This window comes from Oncorhynchus masou, chromosome 2 (assembly GCF_036934945.1).
Source record: "Oncorhynchus masou masou isolate Uvic2021 chromosome 2, UVic_Omas_1.1, whole genome shotgun sequence".
NCBI classification, from domain to species: domain Eukaryota; kingdom Metazoa; phylum Chordata; class Actinopteri; order Salmoniformes; family Salmonidae; genus Oncorhynchus; species Oncorhynchus masou.
The window spans coordinates 24,204,937-24,225,923 of NC_088213.1; the positions used below are offsets into that span (position 1 = coordinate 24,204,937).

Here is a 20,987-nt window from a genome sequence, read left to right on the forward strand (position 1 = left end):
GTAGCGAGTGGTTGGCGAGTGGTCAGTGGGACACAATGCAGATAGCCCGGTTAGCCAATGTGCGGGAGCAGTGGTTGGTCGGCCCAATTGAGGTAGTATGTACATGAGTGTATAGTTACAGTGACATGCATATATGATAAACAGAGAGTAGCAGCAGCGTAAAAAGGAGATTAATTTTGAGTAATTCTATACTGGTTACGGCGTCTCAAGATGGACTAACTAGTACTATTGGCATTTTTTTTTAATTTTTAAAGCGAAGGTCTTTTCAAGCAAAGGTCAAAGGTATGCGAGCACACTAGTTTGGTTCACATAGTTGAGTCCTGCTAGGCGCCCTCCGAACCGAAGCATGAGGAAGCCTTGAGGAAGCTGTGATGAACATGCAGTGACTCCTTCAGAAAGGAGGACTGATTGAACAGCTGTGAAACAAGCATCAGAAAGTTTAAAAGTGGTCTGAAACTAAGGGAACAGGAAAATACAACTCTATTAGCTGTCTCTGCCTCTGGAATTCAGCAGTGCTTGTCAAGACAGCTGCCCTGAGTAGGCAATGAATTTGTTTCAAGTGTCTGTGTGCCAAAGCAAGCAACAGAAACATTACTACTCTCTAATCAAGGACTAAGCTGGCATATTCGCTCTGCTGCCACTGCCTTAGGTTTTTTCATTGCCTGTAAGAGAGAGATCGAAAGAGAGAGAGAGAGAGGCTGATGGACTTCTGTTCTGCCTCCCCTCTAAGCTTGTCCTGGTAAAAAGTGTATTAACACTGATATCAACACACTGACCTAAAGCTAACAGAAATACTTATTTCAACTCGACTTTAGACCTTTGATATTGAGGAAAGAGTATCTTGACTGCCATGCTAGTAGTGGCTGTATCCAATTGTCTCGTGTCCTATATGCATGTAAGTCTGATGTGGTCATAGTGGGTTGCTATGTGAATACATTGGCCTTTTACTGAGTGGCTTAAGGAATGTTCCAATGAAGACAAGACCAGAAGTAGGTGAGCAGAGCAGTCGGTACCATCTCCAAGAATCCAAATAAGCTAATTAAGTGTGACCAAAAGCTTGAATTCCACAGGCAGAGGGATTAGACTGTTTGATGAGCAGATTTAAGGGTTCAACCAAGGGGAACAATGAGAAACCCTTCTGGCCAAGCGTAATATTTCTCAGAATATTTTCTTTAAACCCATGTCTCTGTGACGTGTATTTTCTCCGCACTTCAGACCCAAGATCTTCCATCCCTGAGATTAAGGGGCTTTTATCATGTATCCTCTCCTCTCTCATGATTTCTTCACTTTTTTGTAGTTGCTTTTTTTCCGTCTTCCCTCCTTACTTTGCTCAGAGTGGACTTTAATGGGTTTTAAGAAATGTTACATCTCTGTATGGTTACAGACAAGTGTTAGCACCACTCCACCGAACATCTCCCACTTTAAACAATAAATCCCTGAAAGGAAGGCTTCATGCAGGTATGAGAGATAAGAATGTTTCCAACTCGGATCGAAACGTTGTCTGTTTTGTGCGTCTGATTAAATCCCCATGGGAGCATAGCAGAGTTGCGGATATTCCTTTTTTCCTTTGATTATAATTAATGGAAATTTTTGTAGGGGTTGACACATTTTTCATAAGGAAAAATCTACTCTGAAATTTTAAAGTGGAAATTACAAACTTCGGAATTATTTTTAAACCTCAAATACACTACACCTTTAACATTTCCTGCATTGCAGGAAAGTTCTCCTGCAACAGGATGATCAAATTAAGATCCTACATCTGTAACATGATCATTGGGATCATACCAGAGTTGTGGACATTTATTTTTTCTTTGATACGTTCTTCTGGCCTGCACCTGATGAATTGGATGTGCATATTTGTCTATTTTTTTCCATTAATTATAATCCACATAATAATTCACATGTCCTGTTGCTGCAGGATTATTTTCCTGCTTTGGCAAACTGGCTCAAATGAAGATCCTACATCTGCAGATAGTTTTAGCTAAATGTCACTATAAAGTATCTAGGCCTGTAGGGTCAGTACACATACACTGATCATAAATTAATACATTGAAGTGACAGTGTGCTTTTCCTTCCTTTTCCTGCTCAGCCAACTTTCACTACTAGTTTCCTATACAGTACACATAATCTGTATTGATTTCGCAAACATGAATCCGATGATATGACCGTGTACTTTCCTCTCCCTATCTGCTCTCTAGACATTCCACACCCCCAGCCTGGGAGATGAGGAGTTTGAGATCCCTCCCATCACCCCTCCTCCAGAGACAGAGTCTGGCCTGGGCCTATCGGATGTGGACTCCCCCTTCCCGGGGCACCAGCTCCAGCACAGGGGACCCTTCACCCCCCAGTTCCCCCCTCAGAGCCTGGAGCTGCCCTCCATCACCATCTCACGCAACCTTGTGGACCAGGAGGGGCTCTCCAGCATCAACGGCCTGCCATTGGTGAGTACTAGACTGGACCAACACTTAGGGTAGAGGGATTTAATAGATACTATGGTCACATGCATAGGCATCAAGTACAGCGTGCTATTAGGACATGCACCTCATCAGTAATTATAGGGCTAGGGTGGGTTTAAGGTGTCAATTTGACATATTTATTCATGCACAGAGAAAATAGAGTACCAGGCACCAACACTTGGGTACAGGATCAAGGTGCTGTCATATACACATATAAATAAAAAAGGTCAGGAGAGCCCATGTGACCATTACAGTATGATCTGAGTACCTGGAGAATACCCTTACCCTTTATTAGGCCATAGAGTAACCTTCACTGCACTCAGTGCACACCTCTAGTTGTTACTGCATCTGGCACAACATCTGGCCCGTTTATAAAGCTGGAGGATGGAATAGTATCACAATGCTAGCTAGACAATGGTTGCAGTATGTACAGTGCCTTGGGAAAGTATTCGGCCCCCTTGAACTTTGCGACCTTTTGCCACATTTCAGGCTTCAAACATAAAGATATAAAAATTTATTTTTTTGTGAAGAATCAACAACAAGTGGGACACAATCATGAAGTGGCACGACATTTATTGTATATTTCAAACTTTTTTAACAAATCAAAAACTGAAAAATTGGGCGTGCAAAATTATTCAGCCCCTTTACTTTCAGTGCAGCAAACTCTCTCCAGAAGTTCAGTGAGGATCTCTGAATGATCCAATGTTGACCTAAATGACTAATGATGATAAATACAATCCACCTGTGTGTAATCAAGTATCCGTATAAATGCACCTGCACTGTGATAGTCTCAGAGGTCCGTTAAAAGTGCAGAGAGCATCATGAAGAACAAGGAACACACCAGGCAGGTCCGAGATACTGTTGTGAAGAAGTTTAAAGCCGGATTTGGATACAAAAAGATTTCCCAAGCTTTAAACATCCCAAGGAGCACTGTGCAAGCGATAATATTGAAATGGAAGGAGTATCAGACCACTGCAAATCTACCAAGACCTGGCCGTCCCTCTAAACTTTCAGCTCATACAAGGAGAAGACTGATCAGAGATGCAGCCAAGAGGCCCATGATCACTCTGGATGAACACCAGAGATCTACAGCTGAGGTGGGAGACTCTGTCCATAGGACAACAATCAGTCGTATATTGCACAAATCTGGCCTTTATGGAAGAGTGGCAAGAAGAAAGCCATTTCTTAAAGATATCCATAAAAAGTGTCATTTAAAGTTTGCCACAAGCCACCTGGGAGACACACCAAACATGTGGAAGAAGGTGCTCTGGTCAGATGAAACCAAAATTGAACTTTTTGGCAACAATGCAAAACGTTATGTTTGGCGTAAAAGCAACACAGCTCATCACCCTGAACACACCATTCCCACTGTCAAACATGGTGGTGGCAGCATCATGGTTTGGGCCTGCTTTTCTTCAGCAGGGACAGGGAAGATGGTTAAAATTGATGGGAAGATGGATGGAGCCAAATACAGGACCATTCTGGAAGAATGATGGAGTCTGCAAAAGACCTGAGACTGGGACGGAGATTTGTCTTCCAACAAGACAATTATCCAAAACATAAAGCAAAATCTACAATAGAATGGTTCAAAAATAAACATATCCAGGTGTTAGAATGGCCAAGTCAAAGTCCAGACCTGAATCCAATCGAGAATCTGTGGAAAGAACTGAAAACTGCTGTTCACAAATGCTCTCCATCCAACCTCACTGAGCTCGAGCTGTTTTGCAAGGAGGAATGGGAAAAAATTTCAGTCTCTCGACGTGCAAAACTGATAGAGACATGCCCCAAGCGACTTACAGCTGTAATCGCAGCAAAAGGTGGCGCTACAAAGTATTAACTTAAGGGGGCTGAATAATTTTGCACGGCCAATTTTTCAGTTTTTGATTTGTTAAAAAAGTTTGAAATATCCAATAAATGTCGTTCCACTTCATGATTGTGTCCCACTTGTTGTTGATTCTTCACAAAAAAATACAGTTTTATATCTTTATGTTTGAAGCCTGAAATGTGGCAAAAGGTCGCAAAGTTCAAGGGAGCCGAATACTTTTGCAAGGCACTGTAAATACTGAATTCTGTTTGGGTTTATAAAGGAAAAACAAAGCCTACAAAAATAACCCTCTTTGTAATTGGAAAATATATGAATGGATCATGGGCATGATGGCACAATGTATTTTTGCCCCTCCAGGGAGTGATGAAAGTGAGTCCCCTAAAAGTGCAACGGTTTCATGGGCCCGTATACAGTATTATGTATGTTGGTTCCAGAAACCCTGTTCTGTAGATGCTCATGCATCATTCTGTCCTGTCCTGTCCCCTCCACTGTCACATGATGTGTTTCCATGCCTTTATCTACATGTTGTTATGTTCAGAGCCTGAATGCACCCAGTCAACTGACAGACAGAGCTTTGTTTGAGTTCCCGAATCACAGGTTTTGTATTTGGTTAAATATCACGATGCTACTAGAATTAACCTTTGGTGTGAGTACTTAGAAAGGGAGTCAATGAATGGATCTCCAGCTTAGCCTTCCTGTCCATTGATGTGGATGAGAGAATGTGGAATGGTTCCAGAACCCAGTCATCACTTTCTGTATGTTGATAGAGTTCAATGTTATAGATTTAAAACATTTTGATAGAAAAAGCTTTCTTAAATGCCATTGAGGATGAAATGCATTGAGAAGGAAATGTGGAAATGTCACTCGCTGACACTATCACAGTAATATGGGATCATTATAGGAAGAAAATATGGAAGCAAAAAGCATTATAAGCAGAAAGATGATATTGATGCTGTGTTTTTTGGGTGGTGAACTGCAAAACAATCATTACATTGAACAAAAATATCATGATAGTTTTAGCCATATTATGCATGTAAAAATGTATTTCCGACCCCCCACTTTTAAACCAGACACATATGGTGAATCACATACAGTGTATGATATTACAGAATATGTATTTACATTCCGATATGGGCAGGCGCTTTAACATTTCATTGCCTTTTTTCCTCCCTTCCATGCTGCTGGCATGTAAAATAATTGCAGCTTTTAAAATATCTGTGCTGCATAAGCGAGCCCCGGAAGGCTTTTGCCTAAAGAATTTTCATTTCATGGTCAGTTAAGCTTTTTTACATCTGGAGAAGAAACGGAACCTTGACACAATTACAGTCCTGACTGTTCTCACGACTTGGTGGAGGATTAGATTTGATTCTCCAACATTATTCCTCTTTAACACCATTTGCATGGCTCATGTCTCTGATTGTAAGGAGAGACTATTAAAACTACAGGGAAAGAATGTGAGGTTTATGCTCCTTTGCCTCGTGGCATTGTCACTGGGAGACTGTTGCACACTGCTCTGCTCCTTTATCACTCAGCAAACATTGTACCACAGACAGAAAGGCAGAAAGGCTTACTGACCGTGAACTCCATTATGTTCTGGATATGGGGTTGATCCCTAAAAGTCCTGAACACAGAGACAACGCAGGGAAATTACATTGATCTATGCCGTTGTCTTTGGTTTGAGATTTGAAAAGGGTCGAGGGAAGTAACTATTTTAATGAACTATACAGTGTTTATGAAAGTGTTATTACATTTTAGGTTCATTTTGTCAGTGGAATGACATTGGGGGACAACATTATGTACACTACACTGTTGTATATCTCTTATTTGAAACGTCTGCAAGGACATATAAATAAACCATGCAAACATAGTAAGTACGTTTCCCAACCAGCCACAGTTTTCATATTCCCCAAATAGTTTTCTCTGTTCTCTTAGCTCTGTGGTAGTGGATAATTCGTAACTGTGATAGCCTCTCGCTACACCACCACGACAAAAAAACAAACAATGGGTGTACAATGTACCTGTACCATTTTCAAATCCCCCCTCCATGTAGTTGCTCTGCCAAGTGTTCCACTAATTCCTTTCCCCTAATGCTCCATGTATGTCTTGCAAATTGGCCACAGATGCTATGGTTCTACAAAGAGAAATACATGTCTGTGGGCTGGCAGAAAGCAAGTCATTATTTATTGAATCTGCTCTCCTAACAAGCTTCTGACTGTCATTTGTGTCTCGCAGCATGTGTCCTCCTGATTTGTGATTTGGTCTTTGTCAATAGTGCCAAATACTATTGGAGGTGGAACTGCCAGTCTCTATTTATTTAGAGTTTCCTTCATTCTCGCTTTCTTTTTCTCTCTCATTCTCTCTCTCTCTCTTTCGCTCTCTACGATGCACTGCACAGGCCCCTGGGTGCTATTTCTGAAAATATCTCTGTCTTCTCTACAGTATCCTTGCACAGAGTTAGACTTTTCCCATGTTTCCTCCCTTGTAACGAAAGTATGGGTGGATATGGCTGTCTATAAAAAGGTCCCCTCTACGTGTCACATCTTCATAATTGGGTTAGAAATAGCCCAAATATCCCGTTTGAATAGAAATTAATATGGAGTCATGTATCTTTCTTAGTTTGTTGCCCAAAATTGATGCAAAGATGCATGTTTATTGTATTTACATGAATACATACGGACTATTTGCCAAGTCAGTAGGAATCTAATCTGCATCATTTGCGCTACGTTCACCCTAAACATTTAGCCAGCTAGACTAGTACATTCATCGACAGTTGTTTTTCTCTATAGCCAACACCCAGTAATGCCATGCAATTTGGTCTGACCTGGGGATTTGTAGCTGACTGTATGTACAGTATGTTAATTACTCCCTGATAGTGTACAGATAGTCTATGAATCTAATCCTCTAGATTCTGACCCGTCACAAACGACTGTCTTGAATAAAATGAAAATATGACCAGTGTTGCAGAAACAATGTTTTTTTTACACTCTCTTATCTTCCTTCCAAGCTGAGTAGCACTGACATCAGTTGTACATCCATTTCAGAGAGTGGATTTTTTTCTCATTGTTTTCTTCATCCTGTTTCTTTTCTCTTTTTACTTTCAGCCAGACAGATGTTGTGACATATTTGGTCAGTCAGAAATGAAAGATATTCATGCAGGCATGCAATACTTGTAATGAAGTCTCAGCCTGACCTTCTGTATGATTGATTCTGTAATTTAGTTTTCTTAGGCAGCCAGCACTTGAAATGAAATGATATCATGTTGAACAAGTTTTAAATACCCACAGTGCACCGGGAGAAATGGGGGAAGGAAGGGTTTTGGGGGAGGGCATTTATGGGGGAGCGGGAGAAGGGGAAGGGGATGTGTAGCCCTTCAAGGTCAGGTAAAATGGGAGTGTGGAAGGGAAGATTTTGTTTTTGGGCTTGGAGGTTGGATGGAGAGGGGTTAGTCAGTGGACGGACTGTGACTGTGTATATGCACAGCAGTATACTGTGAGGTTTGTTAAAGCCAGAGACCGGGGAGAGAGGAGTCGAAAAACAATTTATCTTCATGCTATTATAGCCTTTACCAGCATTCTAAATTCCATTTTTCTCATTTGGCTTAAGCACCAAGGTTCTGCGGCCAGGGAGCCGAAAAGGGAGGAGTAAGAAAATAAGATGTACCCGTTTAAAAGCACATGCAGTAAAGGACTATGTGCAGAGGACTGATAAACTATCTTTAATAGGACTGACCTTTCATGCTGGCGAAAGTTACTGGGGGACTCATCCTTATAATTACCATATAGATGATTTTACCCCTCTTCTGCAATGGAACATTTCCAAGAGCCTCTGTCGTTGATTGAATGGAAATTTAACTTGTTAACATTCTTTTCAGCCTGTTAAATTCCCCACCTCCTCAAATTCTGATTCCAATATCTTCAAGAACAGACGTAAGGCTCTTTTCATTGACATCACTGCTATTGAGATTTTATCTCTGGTACTTCTGAATGAGTAATGTTGCATTTTCAGTCCAGCTGCTGTGTTTATTAGCCAGTGTGTTGTGGAAGGGTCTCGGCTATTGTTGGGTTTTTTATTGCATCTTATACATAGTTGTTGGGATGCTTTGGTGCAGGGGAGAGGATAGGATGTGTAGTCAAAGCCAACAACCTTCTATCAAACAAGCCAATATGCTTGTGACAGCTTGACAGGTACACGTGAGTTGCTGGCTCCTTGAGCTTGAGGTTTTTTAAAAGGCATAGATGTTGAGAGTCTCCATCTCAAGATTTCCTTCACAAAGCCATATTGATTGGAGAGTAGATTGCATAGACTCTAGGTTTACTTGTGTTTGATACACATGGCCATGTATACAAACACACAAGCTGCATGGAGCCTGATAGGGATTTTTTATTTATTTGACCTTTATTTAGTTAGGCAAGTCAGTTAAGAACACATTCTTATTTACAATGACAGCCTAGGAACAGTGGGTTAACTGCCTTGTTCAGGGGCAGAATGACAGATTTTTACCTTGTCAGCTCGGGGATTCGATCCAGCAACCGTTCGGTTACAGGTCCAACGCGCGAACCACTAGGCTACCTGCTGCCCCGCTTGTCACATCTGGCCACTGTGCATTCAAGATAAGGACTTATTTACAGATTTATGATGACTATCAAGCTATCTTCTTAGATGTCTGCTGTGACTGCAGACAAATCTGCGTCCCAAAGGCAACCTATTCCCTACATAGTGCACTATGGGCCCTGGTTAAAAGTAGTGCACTATATAAAGAATAGGGTGCCATTTGGGACGCACACAATATTCTAATTAAAATGCAACTGAGAGGACAGAAGGACATAAATTAACAGACTTGTTGCAGATTCACACATTACAATCATAGCCACTGTAGACCTTTCTCAGGGACTAGTATTATCCAGGGGTGTTTTGATAGTATGCTTAACATAGATGTGTTAACATTAGGCCTAAGCTAGGGTATGTTCGCCTACTCTATAATCACTCACTCCTCTTCAAACTTTGTTTGTACAGCTTTTTTGTTACATACAGCATATATGTTACACACATTTTACATACATGGTACTTTTTTTTACACTGTAGTTGCATAGCAAATATATATATTTTTCATATAGATTACATTAATCACTCACTCTTTTAGGTAAGTGGTTGTGAGCTGAAGAAAATAGCCGTAGATGTATTTATAGCCACCAGTCAAGTTTATAATATTATACCACTATAGTCTGTATAGCAATCTGGGTTTGGTGATATTATTGTAACACTAGTGTAAGCTATTTCACCACAAACCCATTTACAAAAAGGCCAGCTATCCCTAAAGCCAGCAAACACAAGATACATTTTGAAAGGCAAACGATCTTTGAATAGGGCAGAGCCATAGCTGTTATTAAGAAAACTCAACATTTGACACAAATGGCATGATGTGTCATTGCTCTAAGTGATATTGCATTATTGTGATATTGTGTTGAAATGTTGTTACACAGATGGTCATGGCTAAAGAGCTCAGTGTGTTTCATCTGTGATGCTCTCAATGAGCAGAGAGTCACTCAGAGCACTAACTTACTGTAGCTCACTACTGGAGGTGACAATGAGACTTACACATCAAGTGGAACATTTGAAAACTGAAGATATGTAAATCAATATTACATCGTTATCCCATTGCTCGAGTTTATTTCACCATTTATTCAAAGAGTGAATTGAATGGTTGGCATGTTTTATTTCACTATTTATTCAAAGAGCGAATTGAAAGGTTGGCATGTTTTATTTCACTATTTATTCAAAGAGCGAATTGAATGGTTTGCATGTTTGCATCATTAAATTGTATTCTATTCTGTCTCTGGTGGAGTATTTCTATGTAAACATTGAATACATATCTGCCTTGTAGACTGATTTATGATAGGTAGTAGACATGGCACATAAGAAAGATGGGAGACAAATGGATTGTAAATTCAATATGTTTCTATTCTGTGAAGGTGTTTGAATATTGTTTTGAAGACAGGGTTCGTAAGGTTCTCTCAATAAAGCAAGGTGTGTGGGTATATGATGTGTTGATGTTGGGAGAGATGGAGTTTGTGCTGCTGCTGAATACCAGATGGATGTTACTCAGGGAGAACACACGAACACACACACACACACACACACACACACACACACACACACACACACACACACACACACACACACACACACACACACACACACACACACACACACACACACACACACACACACACACACCACACAAACACACACACACCTCCTAAACAAATCACATTTTTGTTGTGTTTGGTTATTTTTCACTATTCCCTGTCAGCTCCGCTGCATCCCTGATCATTCTCCACTCTGAGAGAATGACAGGCCATGTAATTCCATCCTCAGTGGAATTCTCAATGCAAACATCTCTACCTCTCCCTTTACACAAAGAGATTTTGAAAACCATAATGTTTTATCTGGAAGATATATTAGAAAATATGAAGATGGTATTGATGGTATCATATACTCAGCGTTGTATAAAGAGGAAGAAAAATGCCCATGACACGCCAATCGTATCCCTTCAGACAGTTGATTTATAGAGTTGATTATATATAAATATATTTTCACTCCTTGGCAGTTAAAGTATGATCTATGAAACCTGCCAGCAGATAGCATTTCATCTTTAAACATAATGGAGAAGGTATCATTTGGGCCCCCATCTGCCAGCTAGGGCAAATTTATTACCTTCAAAATGTCAGATTTCACAGAAATGTATAACATTTTTATTTGTTGTATGGGCATTAAATCCAAAATGTTTTCGAGGTAGTCATTGTGCATACAAATCGTGACTTGCACAATCTTTATTTTTTTTGTCCTGGCATTTGAGGTTATGTAGCCTAACTATCTCAAGGGTACTAACTCAGTCCATTATACACCAGGGTCTGAGCAGTCAAAGCTGTGCCACAGATGTCCATACAATAGAGTGTTGTGAACTGTATCAATTGAGCTGTGAAGCTATTTATTAATGGCAGATCAAACTGGCTACTCAGGTTTCAAGATAATTCATCATAGTTGATAATGGGAGAAGTTAAAGACCCAGGGCCATGTTTTATGTTATGTGATGCATTGTGGCCATGTGACAGTCTGGAAGAATGTGATGACCAGATTTTTGTTCTGTTATGCTCTGGTCCAATATATGTTTGTGCTGTATAGCCAACTCCTATTTGGTTGTCATGCCAAACAAATAGCTATATAGCACAAACATATCTGGGACCAGGCTACAGATACAGTACAGTCTCTTACAAGATGCTTTCCCTCTCTTTCTCCTCTGATTCAGAACATGCAGGGCCACCTCCGCCAGTACCCCCCTAACCCCGCCATGGTCATGAGATCCATCATCAGCATGAACAACCCCCATGGTATGATGTCCCGGAACCAGCTGACCACCATCAACCAGTCCCAGCTCAGTGCCCAGCTAGGCTTGAACATGACAGGACCCAAAATCCCCCATACTTCGCCCTCACCACCAGCCAGCAAGTCGGCCACACCCTCACCCTCCAGCTCTATCAACGAGGACGACCAAGACCAGGACAATAGGGTGAGTGAGGAAAACTCTATGAAATAAAATAAATTAATTAAAAACACATTTTAAAGAAGACTGCACTAAAACTGTGCTCACTTTAGTGTGAAATAGACCTGATTGAATAGCACAGTGACTGCTTGATATTCATATGCATTTGTTGAAGGTGGTTGTGTTAGTAAAGTGTCACATGCACATTCCTCTGGCACTACCACAAGTCACCATTGAATTACATTCATCTGTCTAAACCAGATCACTCTTCTTGTAACAGGTAATGGCAGGAGAAAAGCGCCCAGCACCAGATGCTGGGAAGAAGCCCAAGACCCCCAAGAAGAAGAAGAAGAAGGACCCCAATGAGCCCCAGAAGCCAGTTTCAGCCTACGCCCTGTTCTTCAGAGACACACAGGCCGCCATTAAGGGTCAAAACCCCAACGCCACCTTCGGAGAGGTTTCCAAGATAGTGGCCTCCATGTGGGATGGCTTGGGAGAGGAACAGAAGCAGGTAATCCATCATTATCTGTCAGGGCAATCCTACACTATGACATTTACACCACTGGGTCTGCATTCACAAAGGCTGTGTTTACACAGGCAGCCCAATTCTGATCTTTTTTTTCAGATCAATTCTGATCTTCAGCTCTGAAAAAGATCTGATGTGAAAAGATCTGTGATTAATCAAAAGACCAATTAGTGGAAGAAAAAACTAATCTGAATTGGGATGCCTGTGTAAACACAGCCCTAGCATCTCAGACTAGGAGTGTTGATATGGAATCAGTTTAGCCTTTTAGATCATACTGAATACGATTATATATGAACAGGACAGGGGAGACTTACCAGATCCTGAATGAGCACTTCTACTCTGAGATGCTTTGTGAATACTGGCCCTTGACTTTTATATCTGATTGAGAAGCAAATGCATGATGATCAGTAATTAGCAGTAATTGCTCTAAGGGGATGCATGAAGTCAGATTGTATAATTTCTCCTGCCCACTATTTTCCCAATCAATGTCGAGAGCTACAAAAATAAATCAATGAATATAGACATCAAAAGTAGAAGGCTGTTTAGTCAGTTATATTGTGCTGCCTATGCCTGCATTTATATGTTGTATCTCTTTACAGAGTGATCATTTGTTTATCACCTGTCATTCACACCTGTCCGTCTTGTCATAACAGGGCTATAAAAGCAAAACAGAGGCTGCTAAAAAGGAATATTTAAAAGCCCTCGCTGCCTACCGCGCCAGTCTGGTTTCAAAGGTGAGACACTGCTTTCTTTCACTTTTACATTTACATTTACATTTACAGAAGTGTGAACTGCTGGGAAGAAGCCTAAGACCCCTAGTTTTTATTTCTGACTTGTTATATTTTTGATTTGACTTGATTATAATTGATATTGATATTTGTACTGCATTGTTGAGGAGTGCTGCATTTCACTGTACCGCTTATACGAGCAGTATCCTGCGCATGTGACAAAAGAAACATTGATTTGATTTGAATTTCATTGTGACAAGTAGTAAACTTAGATATTCAAATCTTCCTGCACGAGCTGCATGCAGATCCTGAATCTTTTCAAGATGGCAATCTTAGAAAGTTAGAGGATTTATAGCTTTACGTTGTTACCTCAGGCTATTGTCGAAATAAACATTTATTTTGTGAGTAAGTCTAGTGTCCATTCCTAGTCTGTATCTAACATACTGTTGTTTCACTTCCCAGGCTGCCCAGGAATCAGCAGAGGCTCAGACCATCCGTTCAGTCCAGCAGACCCTGGCCTCCACCAGCCTGTCCCCAGGTCTGATGCTCCCTTCCCCACTCTCCCAGCACCCGTCCATGTCCTCCATGTCCTCCATGGCCCAGGCTCTTCAGAACGGCATGCCACGGGCCATCGCCCCCAAGCCGCTGCAGATGAGGCTGGGGGGCAACCAGATCGTGACCTCGGTGACGGTGCAGCACCAGAACATGACCAACGGTGTGCCATCCCAGCTGCTGAACCAGATGGGTGGAGGTGGTGGAGGAGGGGCCATGGTGGCCGGGGCCCAGCCCACGGTGTCCCAGATGAGCCCGCCCATGCAGGGTGGTGTGGGGGGGCACATGCAGCAGCTGCAGCAGCAGCAAACACAGCAGCAGCAGATGCAGCAACATCTGCAGCACCACCAGATGCAGCAGCAGCAGATGCACCACCAGCAGATCCAGCAGCAGATGCAGCATCAGCATTTCCAGCACCACCTCCAGCAGCAGCTGCAGCAACACAACATACAGCAACAGCAGCAGCAACAACAACAACAGCAGCAACAACAACAACAGCAGCAGCAGCAGCAGCAGCAGAGGCATGATATGCAGCAACAGCAACTGCAACTCCACCAGATGCAGATGCAGCAGCTTCACCAGCAGCAGATGCAGCAGCATCTCCAACAACAGCAGCAACAGCACCAGTCCCAGTGTTCCCCACCACAACACTCACCCAGCACACCTCAATCTGTGGGGGGCTCAGCCTCCATGGGCAGTCCCCAACCCGCTCCCCAGCAGCCACACCCCTCCCAGATCCAGGCCCACGCCCAGGTTCTGTCCCAGGTCTCCATCTACTGAGCCAAATGAATGGAAGATATCTTATCTCAAAGAAGAGGAATAGAAATAAAAGCATAATTTCCACGTTGCTTTTCTAAGTTGCACTTAAGAAGTGTGTAAGAATTAGAATGTTTTACAAAGAACTTGTCCATTGTTATAGACGGATATGAATACCTACGTAGACGTGTAAAGGGGCAGATAACTTAGCTGGATTTTGTCTATAAAATAGGCTGCGCTATGAGGATAAGTCGGTAGGCAAATGCCCATTGATTGTTTATTGTTTGTTTGTTTGTCTTTCTCCGCTCAATTGTCAATTCAAAACTGACTTTGGGCACATTTGTGAAAGGACTGGTGTACCTGACTCACACAGGGGAAGGAATGCCCTGTTTTTATTTAATGATAAAGCTTTATTTATGAGGTCAAAGTTGTCATTTCAGCCCAACTACTGGACACAATGAATGGATTTCAACAGGCTTTTTGTTTTGCAGCTCTAACCTCTCCCAGAGAAGAACACCTGAACTGAATGACTTACAGGTACAATACTGGAGACCAGTAACCCACACATTAAACTTGTTTCCACACTGGCCAGTATATTATGAGACTTTCTACCTTTTTCCCATTTTTCTCTTGCCCTACATTCCTGCAGATGTAACTGTTTAACAAATTGTCTCAAGGAAACTCTCCATTAAACCATCATGCATTTCAGGCCAATGTGATATCTGAGTGCATTCATCCTATGGCATGAAGGCAAGAGACAATATCTTAAGGAAAAAGGGAACTGAAAAATGTCTTGGGGATGGGGGATTGTGGGGGTTGCTGGATGGAGGAATGGAGGAATGGACAGACAGAGACATATACTGCCATAAGATCATTTATGTCATCAAACTGTAAATGTAACCTGCTGTAAGTGTTTTGTAGAGTTGGGGACCTCCTCTTTCCACTAAAATACCCATTTGTTCAAAAAGTGTGTGTAAAACTGGCACTCCAAAAAATCCTCCTTTTATGTCTTTGTTTTTACCTCAGATGTTTAAGAATTAAATTATGTTTTTATTTGGTGTGATAAAGGGGATATTTTATGGTAAATGAAACATGCCACGATCAAGGTTGATGGTTTCATGATTGATTGATGTATTTTTACACTACGTACTCCTTGATACTACAAAACTTATCAAAAGTAAACAGAAGAAGTAGCAGACACTTTGTTGCACTGTCAGAGCCAATTGAAAAGGCAATGAGGGTATTTTCTTGCCAGATGAAGTGATATATCCATGATGAAAAGAGAAGCGTTGTACATTTTTCATATCACCTGTTGTAAAGTTTTAATATGTGAGGCTGTAATTAAAACATTGGTAAAATGACCTGTATGATTACTATATCACGTAGTGCATTTCTGCTCTTTTATACTTTTTTATGAGTTATAATAGCAACAATTAATTTGTTTGTATTTTGCTTACAGATAAAAATCCAACTGCTTTCTTAAAACTGTCCATAGAATAAATGCATTTTAGTATGAATATTCTACTTGTTTTTGAGCTCTTAATAGGACATTTAATTTAACATTTGAGTTTAAATGAAAACACAACCAGAGACATTCCATCTATTATACTATTAGCCATAATAGTATAATTAGCCATGATATTATACTCTATTATACTATAAGCCATGATATTATACTCTATTATACTATAAGCCATGATATTAGCCATAATTTTGTATGAAGTCTCCTTTATTTTTGAAAAATGTGAAAAGAAAAACAATATTTATGTATAGAATTATTTCAAGATCATTTAAAAAAAAGTGATATGTATGCTTTATATGGAGTAAATAAGACGTTTAATAATAATAATAACGATGCAGGGATATAAAACCTACTTCTCCTGTTGCCATTATTATAGTTTGTATATGTTTCTCTGTGATTTCAACATGGAGTACCAGCCATTGTAACTGTGTCAAACAAACAGTGTTGAGACTGGAAAGAGTCAGCATGTAACTGGTGCTTGTCTCAGTCAAATGTTTTTGGATTCTGACTCTTTCTTCACCAGGAACTAACCGTTTTGTACCACCACATATTAACTACTTTATTTCTAAGATAGCCTATCATTTTTTAAATGGTATCTTATTTAACTAGGCCAGTCAGTTAAGAACACATTTTTATTTTCAATGACGGCCTAGGAACAGTGGGTTAACTGCCTGTTCAGGGGCAGAACGACAGATTTGTACCTTTTCAGCTCGGGGATTTGAACTTGCAACCTTCAGGTTACTAGTCCAACGCTCTAACCACTAGGATACCCTGCCGCCCCAATCATCAGGGGGCTCTGAGCTTACATCAACATGGTGAATGAGTGGGGGAGGGAAGACTGGCAAACAATAATTATCATATATCCACAATGAGCAGAAAAGCCATTAGACTACGTATCATAAACCAATTGTGAAATAAATCTGGACCTGGAAAAAAAATTGTGAAATAAAACTCATGCATATTTTATACCACCGATTGATATAATTTTCAAAATGTGGCTTTGTATTCAATTAGTTAGTTTGAAAAGGCATTTCTAATTTGGGTTTTGAGGGCTGGCTGCTGATGCTGTAGTGTGTAGTGATTGGCTCTTCATCTCTGTGTGGAGCAACGATGCCCATTTCTCTGCCCGGCGTGATTAATTGCAGCATCTGTCCTGTCAGAAGGCAGTACTGAAGAGGTCTGCAGAAAAACTGCAAATAAGCTCTAGCAACAGTCTAAAAGCGCTTATGATGAAATGAAAATTAAAAACAGCAAGTGCTGTTCATGATCTGAATCTCAATAGGAGAGGGTGGGTGGAGGGAGGTGGGGGGGGAGAGAGAATGTTGTAGAGTGGGGTGTCCATGGCGACCAAACACATGCTTAAAACCACACAGTAATGAGGCGGAGGGAAATGGCTGATATTATTCTAAACAGATTCATGGTCGAGCTTCCATTAATAATGCATGGAGCACCTTGTTATTCCATAACCCCACAGCACTGCGGTCACTGTGTGGACAAATATCTCACAGCCAGGGATGGGAGTTTAGGGACTGTTCAATAAAAATATTACAGATTTATTTTCAAAACATTGTTAGTAGCCTACATCCCCAACATACATTTTAAATTATTACTGTTGAGTAAGTCTTCTTTGGGAGACTGACTGGATTAGATTGAAGACCTAGCTGAATATATTTCACTTGCTTTCAGTGGACTTCCATTGAGGTTTTCTGCAGGCATTTACACTACATCATAACCAGTGTATTTATCTACTTTTGCAGAAGTAGGCTAGTGCAACATTTAATATAAATTATCCCTCCTCACAATTTGGCAGTTTTGATAACAAACATAACATAATAATTCATATGTTAGGCTATATCAGCAATTGGCAACTTTTGAAGGCCCTCTGGTAAATTTCTACAACAAAGAAAACTCAGTCGGGGTCTCAACTTACTGTTATAAGTTAGTATTCTACTATTCTGTCACGTTGGTATAAAGAGATTCAGGAGACAGACGCAGGAATAGGTAGTAGTTTTTTTTATTGTACCCAAATTACGGAGTGCCCTGTAAAGGCACAGGGACCAAACAAACACCATACAAAAACACAGGGTTGAAACCCAAACAAAAGAGTGAGGAGTACCTCAAATAAATAACACACTCGCACAATGATTAACACACGAGACCCGTAATCATCTGCACAATCCACAATGGCATGGAAGCCAAAACACACAGCACAGGTGCTCACACGCACCAACGGACATAGTAACAATAATCGACAGGACAATGGAAACCAAGGACACACTTATACAATTACTAATCACTGGGAATAGGGGCCAGCTGTGTGTAATGAAAGTTCCAGAGGGATTCGTGACAAATACACAAGGTACAATTTAGAAATTTGATTGTGAATCACCAGTTTTTCTCTTGTTGTCAGTCACTGATAGTTACTCAATTAGCCCATGTAAGCTATTTTTTTTTTGATTGGTAAATTAGTCTAGCGACCAGCTATCTAAACTTATTAATCTTGGTTAAATTACCTGCCGGGGGCCCCCATTGATTTTATTAGTCGGTCTCACTCAGATATCATATCAAAAACTGCTAACATTTCTCTCCATCCTGTGAAAAAATGTGTAGAATGTTTTGAAATTAGCTGTAAAACAGCACAAAAAATGAGTAGAATTGCATGAAATTAGTTATAAAATTGTAAATTCTCTCCACCCTATGGCAAAATGTGTAGAATTGCAGCAAACATGCTTTAAAACTACTAAATTATCTCTATGCCCCATGACAAAATGTGCAAAAAAATAACTTTAAAACTTAAAAAATGGCTCTGTTCTCTCAGGAGGAGGGACTGCTAAAAGGTTTTGCTCACAACTGTGGCCCCTCATTATGCGTTCAGATTTTTTGTGGCCCCTACCACATTAAAGTTGCCCATCCCTGGGCTATATGACTCATGGATAACCTGAGCCAGTTGCCTTCATCCTTATTCGGGTCTTATGTCTCATATGCTTGGCTTTGTGTTAGAGGAAGCCTGAGGAGCCAGATGTGGAACCTGTATGATCCCTACATTTGAATGATTTATTTGGGTCCTGTGTTTTCCTGTTCAATACACAGATACAATGTAGCCATTACAATAGCCCTGCTGCTACTGACTCCTAGTCCCCCAAACACCCAGACCCACGTAGGCTTGGACCATACCCCACACCCAAGCTACAGCCAATATCTGTGTCTGGACTTGGACTCTAACTCCGGTATGCAGAGTTGCTGAACTGACACTTTGCCCATCAAAACTATGTCTAATATAAAAAGCACGCAGCCTTTGGTTGTCTGAAATTGCACCCTATTCCCTTTATACAGATGTAGGATCTTAAATTGATCACGCTTTTGCAAGAGAACTTTCCTGCAATAGAGGAAATGTAAAACTGTATTTAAGGTTTAAAAGGACTTCTGAAGTTTGTAAATTCACCTTGATTTCATATTTGATTTTCCCTTACAAATAATGTATTAACCCCCCCAAAAATGTCAGTTAATTATAATCCACATAATAATTCACAACGCGACAGGATTATTTTCCAGCTATAGCAAACTGGCTCAAATTAAGATCCTACATCTGTAGCGCATTACTTTTGACCAGAGCCCTATGTGAACCCCGTTCAAAATTAGTACACTGTATTGTGCCAGTCGGTATTAAATAGAACGTTGCGGCCCAGCCCGCCTGTGAGTGAAACAACCCGTGGTTACCCAATTGGATAACAGCAAAAACTAACCTTTTTCAAATGCAATTTTATTTTTGTCTGCTTGTTTTAGTCAATTAAAAAACTACATTTAAGAAAAATACATGTCTAAAGATTACTTTTCAGCATTGCCTGCTCCCAAGCGTTCTCACTCCTTAGAAAAATGTAATATTGTAGGGCTTCCCTAATGCCCCATTTCGTGACAGCGCCCTAGTTAGCCACGCTAGCCAAGAACAACAACACAAACAAACGGACTATAAAGCTACAAGTAGTGAGTGGAGTTACAAACAGACTATACTGAACAAATGTCTTACCTGTGATTAAATGTTTTCCCTACTTGGACCCCGAGTCCCCACAAGTTCCCAGTCTTCCACATCGAAAACCTGAAACCACAGGGCTCTTCTCGTGGGATTTCTTACCTGGTTACATTGACCAGCACAGCAGCTTTTCAGCAATTTTTGTTATTTCTGTATAACAAAAAAATCTACGCCGAAGTTGGCTCTTTTACAATGGGGGTCAACGGGAAAGAATGTTTGTTTTCCCCAATTGTTGGGCGAGGTCGAAGGGAATACCAACTCGGGGTTTAGGGAATAGGCTGCCATTTCAGATTCTGCCTTTTTTTCACTTTTATTTAACCAGGTAGGCTAGTTGAGAACAAGTTCTCATTTACAACTGCAGCCTGGCCAAGATAAAGCATAGCAGTGTGAACAGACAACAACACAGCGTTACACATGGAGTAAACAATAAACAAGTCAATAACACAGTAGAAAAAAAGAAAAAAAGAGTCTATATACATTGTGTGCAAAAGGCATGAGGAGGTAGGCGAATAATTACAATTTAGCAGAATAACACTGGAGTGATAAATGATCAGATGGTCATGTGAAGGTAGAGATACTGGTGTGCAAAGGAGCAGAAAAGTAAATAAATAAAAACAGTATGGGGATGAGGTAGGTAAATTGGGTGGGCTATTTACCGATAGACTATGTACAGCTGCAGCGATTGGTTAGCTGCTCTAATAGCAGATGTTTAAAGTTGGTGAGGGAGATAAAAGTCTCCAACTTCAGCGATTTTTGCAATTCGTTCCAGTCACAGGCAGCAGAGAACTGGAAGGAAAGGCGGCCAAATGAGGTGTTGGCTTTAGGGATGATCAGTGAGCTCCACCTGCTGGAGCGCGTGCTACGGGTGGGTGTTGCCATTGCGACCAGTGAACTGAGATAAGGCGGAGCTTTACCTAGCATGGACTTGTAGATGACCTGGAGCCAGTTGGTCTGGCGCCGAATATGTAGTGAGGGCCAGCCGACTAGAGCATACAGGTCGCAGTGGTGGGTGGTATAAGGTGCTTTAGTAACAAAACGGATGGCACTGTGATAAA

At 40.9% G+C, this 20,987-nt stretch overlaps 1 protein-coding gene across 1 annotated transcript in view; it reads left to right on the forward strand.

The window, feature by feature from the left end:
• Window positions 1-15,902, forward strand: part of LOC135557211 (TOX high mobility group box family member 3-like) — a 59,812-nt gene extending 43,910 nt beyond the window's left edge. Inside the window, exons 3-7 of the mRNA XM_064990418.1 lie at window positions 2,199-2,441; window positions 11,588-11,848; window positions 12,102-12,332; window positions 13,001-13,081; window positions 13,538-15,902. Coding sequence (XP_064846490.1) covers window positions 2,199-2,441; window positions 11,588-11,848; window positions 12,102-12,332; window positions 13,001-13,081; window positions 13,538-14,407 — 1,686 coding nt within the window. The 3' untranslated portion in view covers window positions 14,408-15,902. The remainder of the gene's footprint in view (window positions 1-2,198; window positions 2,442-11,587; window positions 11,849-12,101; window positions 12,333-13,000; window positions 13,082-13,537) is intronic.
• The last annotated feature ends 5,085 nt before the right edge of the window (window positions 15,903-20,987 follow it).